Here is a 5,161-nt window from a genome sequence, read left to right as displayed (position 1 = left end):
CCTGTCCATAAACCCATCCATCCACCTATCTACCTAATTCATCCACCCATCCATTTGTCCATAGACCTATTATCCATCTGTCCATTTACATCTCTACTATCCATCCTCTATTTGTCCACCCACCAATCTATCTATCCATTTATTCATCCAACCACCTATCCATCCATCCATTTATTTCCCAACCTATCCATCACCAACCTATCCATGCAACTGTCCACTTATTCATCCATCTGTCCATCCAACCACTTATCCATCCCCCCGTCTATCTACTCATCTATACCCACAATCCCATACATGTCTACCCATGTACATATCTGCAGGTATTTCAGCTCCACTCAGTTTGAGGGGCTGGTCAGCAGTAAATGGAGACAGGCTGGATGAGGGTGAGGAAAAGACAGTAACATTGCAGCCAGAGACCTCCCTCCCTATTCCAATGGTGTGAACCTCCCCGCCCCCAGTACGTCCCTCCTGGTTGAAAAGAATGAGACGAGACAGTCAGTGGGTGGGCCCGTCTGGCCAGATGGTATTTTGGCTGCACAGCCTTTACACACACACACACACGTGTTGCTAGAACGCTGAACATGGGCCACACACCCACCCAACATCCCCAATCCCAAATGCAGAGTAGCCAGGCTCCAGACATAAATTAAAAAATAAAATAAAATAAAATAAAAAAGAGTTGGTCTCTGGGAAGGAGAGCTCATGCAGAGATGAAGACAGAAGCCCTTGGGAGCCAGGACCAAGAAGAAGGAGAAATCCCTGCCCCTTCCTTTAGGATCCCCACTCCCTGGTGGCCTCTGCCCTAAGACAGGATCATTAACACTAACCATCAGGCCTCTAGTCCCTTTAATGTCCAGTCTCCCAAGCTATTTGATTTTGGCTTCAGCCCTCATTTCCCCGCCACAGCCCAAGGGAATGGCATCCTACGGGTAGGAAGGGGAGGAGGTGGGTGCAGCCTGCAGGTCTTTAGCTGGTTTCTCCTGGCTCTAGGTCTGGGTCAGGAGGCCCCACACACTCCTTGCTGAGCCGCACAATTTCCTGGGACAGAACTTCCATGTCCTAAGAAACAAATGAACCATCAGGGGCCAGAAAAGGGGACAGGCTGCTCCCTTGCCAAATGCAGGGTATCATCTGTGATTTCCTTCACACTCTTTCATTAATCAATGCTCAGCTGTATCTGGCCTGGGATGGGAAGGTACTCACAGCACCCCCAGCAGTGGGCTGGGCTCAGAAAAGTCATGAGGATGGGTGGGGAGCTACAGATATGGGAGTGGGACGCCTCCTGCGGCATGGTGCTGCTGCAGGATACATCACCACTCTGGCCACCTGCTCTTCTGCTAAGTGTGAGCTTGCTTCTCAAAGGCAGGAGCTGGGTCTGACTCCTTTCTGACTCTTAGAGATGGGGAAAGTCTTTGGGCGGCAGGTTGGGCAAAAATATGTGTGTGTGGACTCATGGGCATGGGGGGATCTATGGTAGACAAATTGGTGGACGAATGAATTGTCCAGAGGACAGATGGAGATCAACAGGTGGGCAGGCAGGTCACCGGGTGGGTGAAAGGTAACACAAGGGGTAATTGATGAGTAGATAAGAGAATGATATGTCAAGAAATGGGTGGCAGGACATGGTGTAGACAATGAGATGAGTAAGTAGTAGATTGGGCAAATGGTTGGGTGAATGTGTAGATAAATGGATGAGCGGGTATATGGAAGGAATGAATGGATAATAAGTTGATGAGACAGTGGAAGATGAGAGCATGATGGGGTAGTTGATGAGTGGGTAGGAGGATAGCTGGGAGGACAGGCTGGGTGGGTGGGCAAGGGGACTGGCAGATAACCCAGGGGCTGTGGCTGGGTAGGTAGGTGGCTGGGTGAACAGATGGGTAGGCTGGCAGGCCACACTCGCCTTGTGCAAGTGCATATTCTTGGTGAGCTGCTCCTCCAGCATGTTCTGCAGCTTCTTGTTCATCTCCCGAAGGTTCTCGTCGCCTGGCTTCACTAGGTCTCTCAGGACGCTGCCCAGCCCGCTGCGGTCTGTGTGGCCTGCTGCCACAGACACATCTGCAAGGGCCCAGGCTGAAAACCACCCCCTCGGCAGAGCCAGAGGAGAGCCAGGCAGAGCCAGAGGAGAAAAGAGGGAGACGAATACCAGGGAAGAAGGGAGCAGGAAAAGCCATGTCATGGAGGACAGAGGCTTTGACATACGAAACCTAGCTCTGTCACTCACTAGCTCTGTGGCCCCGAGAAATGAGGATAACTAACTTGTGGAACTGGAAAGATGCACATGACTGCGTGTGAAGCACAGAGCACACAGAAAGTCCTCAGCACATGTTCGTCAGTATGATTCTGATTAATAAAGAAAAATCTGTGAAGGAGAAGGTTTGAAAGAAAGGAGCAAAAGCAATGAAGATACAGAGAAGGAAAATGTATGGAGATAGAACAATATAGACAGTGAGACAAGATGAAGGAGTAGGGTGAAAAAGAGAAACAGGGAGAAGAGAGAAGGGAGAGAGGAGAGGAAGATGAGGCACAGGGAGAGGAAAGGAGAAAGCGGACAGAGAGACACACTGGAGAATGGAGAGTGGAGAGATGACAGAGAAAGGAAGAAGAGGGAGGAGGCGAGATCAAGAGACAGTGCTTTCCTGTTCTCCCCTCCACAGGCCATGGTCTTGTCAGTAGCTTCGCTGAATTCCGAGAGGAGAGGAGAGAAGCCGCAGCACATAATGGAGAGGGAGGGCCAGGTGAAGGCTGAACCAGGGCTGAGGGCGAGGGAAAAGGGGGCACTGACCGATCCGGCTGTCCATGACGTAGGTCTCAATGATGGCGCTCTTCCGGCAGAGGTCCTCTGCCATGGAAGCACTGCTCACCTCCAGGTGCTTCACCTGCAAGATGGCCCAGCCCACCTGAGACCCCTCTACTGTACATGTTCACACATGAGGCAGGCCCTGGACAGACCCCACACCCCCAAGGGCACTTCAAGTGGGGATGGGCAGGCAGGCAGGCAGCACCTTCTCCTCCAGCATCCATTTCTCCTGCTGTGTCTCTGCCAGCCGCTGAAAGAGCTCAGCCACTTCCTCATCTGACAGCTCGGCTGGCCGAGGGGGCTGGGCCTGAGGGCTGCTGGATAAGGACTGCAGGAAAGAGAAGGGGAGAGGCCAAACCCAGGCTCAGCACCACTGACTCCAGACAGGTGTCAGGGACTGGGGAGGAGAACCAGGCCAGAGGTGGATGAGAGAACGTGGGCCCTGAAGATGGAACTGTAGGCCCATCTTGGTACCCTCAGACTCTGTTTTCCCCTCTGCCTAAACGGGGGTAGAGAGTAACCACATCAGAGCCTTGTGGAGAGGATTAAAGGAAGATCCCAAAGCAAATGCGATCTAACTTCCAGCTGACAGGAAAACTGGAAGAGAGAGGGACATTTTAAATCATACCACCAGGAAGCCAGCAGAAAAACCCAAAAGGTAGCATACTTCCTGTGGGGTGACTGGGCTGGCCTCTTCAACAAGTTGGTCTCAGGTAAAAAGGGACCACACTAAAGAGATTTAAGGGTCATAAAACAACCAGATGTAACATGTGCTCTGAATCTGAATGCTAGTTTTCATAAAACCAGCAAGAAAGGACATTCTGGGGCCAACTAGAGAAATCTGGTTAAGGTCAAAGTACTAGATGACATTAAATGTTTTTTTTTTTGAGACAGAGTTTCGCTCTTGTTGCCCAGGCTGGAGTGCAATGGCAAGATCTTGGCTCACTGCAACCTCTGCCTCCCAGGATCAAGCGATTCTCCTGCCTTAGCCTCCCGAGTAGCTGGAATTACAGGCACACACCAACACGCCCGGCTAATTTTTGTATTTTAATGGAGACAAGGTTTTGCTATGTTGGCCAGGCTGTTCTCAAACTCCTGACCTCAAGTGATCTGCCCACCTCAGCCTCCCAAAGCGCTGGGGTTACAGGCATGAGCCACTGCGCCCAGCCCTGAACTAAGAATTTATAATGGTGACTTCTGGATGGTGAAAATATTTTTTTTTTTTTTGACATTTAAGGTTTCTTGGTTTTTGTTTTTTTTTAAATAGAGTCAGAGTTTCACCGTGTTTCCCAGGCTGGTCTTAAACTCCTGAGCTCATGTGATCCACCCACCTTGGCCTCCCAAAGTGCTAGGATTATAGGGATGAGCCACCATACCCGGCCAGACATTTAAGGTTTTAAAAAATCTTTGCTCATTTGTGGTTTTTAAAAAATGTACTACAATGCACATATACTATTTGTGGAACAATAAAAAAGTTATTTCCAAAGGAAAGTGGCTGGTAAAGAGGCTGACATGATAGCTGGCAATAATAATTCGTGATGGTTACAAGTTGGAAAAAGGGACCTTCTCCTTGGATGGTGCAGCTACTATGAGCTACATACTTTATGGCACCAGAGAAGGGGGAATTAGCCCACAGATGATGGAACAGAAAGTCAGAGAGAGAGAGAATGGCCTGTCCCACATGTAGCAATCCGAATCCAAGTCGGTGGGCTTGGGGAGAAGTTGGCAAGAAAATATGTGTGCTGTGCCCAAAGTAGGAGATGGATTTAAGTGAGGAGAAAAGGGGAAGGGTTCTCAGATTTTTGGGTTGAGAGAAGCTGGAGCTATAGGTTCTTCCTTTCCCCTTACCCTGGCTGGAACAGCCGAGCTCTCCTTTTCCCGCAAGATCTCCCGGTAGCTGAAGGAGGAGATGCTACTGCTGTCCCCTGTCTGGGTCCGGCTTGGTGAGTTCATCTCTGACAGAACTAGCTCCTCAAGGCCTGGGCGGTATAGGGAAGAGAAACTTGAGCCCCAGTACCCCTGAGTCCCAGAGCAGCAACCAGCAGGAAAAGGCAGAAACAGATTTAACAGAGATGGAAAGAAAGACACCGAGGCATGGGGAAAGGCAGAAGCAGACAGGAGGACAGGGAGAGACAGAGACAGAAAAAAGAGCTGAGGCCGGGCGCACTGGCTCACACCTGTAATCCCAGCACTTTGGGAGGCTGAGGCGGGTGGATCACTTGATGTCAGGAGTTCGAGAACAGCCTGGCCAACATGGAGAAACCCCGTCTCTACTAAAAATACAAAAATTAGCGAGGTGTGGTGGTGCATGCCTGTAATTCCAGCGAGTCAGGAGGCTGAGGCAGGAGAATCGCTTGAACC

General features: G+C 50.4%; 1 protein-coding gene across 1 annotated transcript in view; it reads right to left on the bottom strand.

Annotated features, from left to right (window-relative positions):
• Positions 1–498: 498 nt before the first annotated feature.
• Positions 499–5,161, bottom strand: part of GRIPAP1 (GRIP1 associated protein 1) — a 27,746-nt gene continuing 23,083 nt past the window's right edge. Inside the window, exons 22-26 of the mRNA XM_011946685.1 lie at positions 4,649–4,779; positions 3,006–3,128; positions 2,786–2,879; positions 1,904–2,058; positions 499–1,059 (exon numbers count right to left, since the gene is read on the bottom strand). Of these exons, the coding sequence (XP_011802075.1) occupies positions 967–1,059; positions 1,904–2,058; positions 2,786–2,879; positions 3,006–3,128; positions 4,649–4,779 (596 nt within the window). The 3' untranslated portion in view covers positions 499–966. The remainder of the gene's footprint in view (positions 1,060–1,903; positions 2,059–2,785; positions 2,880–3,005; positions 3,129–4,648; positions 4,780–5,161) is intronic.

Source organism: Colobus angolensis, unplaced genomic scaffold (assembly GCF_000951035.1).
Source record: "Colobus angolensis palliatus isolate OR3802 unplaced genomic scaffold, Cang.pa_1.0 Scaffold252, whole genome shotgun sequence".
Classification (NCBI taxonomy): Eukaryota; Metazoa; Chordata; class Mammalia; order Primates; family Cercopithecidae; genus Colobus; species Colobus angolensis.
Note: the sequence above shows the minus strand (reverse complement) of the source record. Positions and strands in the feature narration are given on the sequence as shown.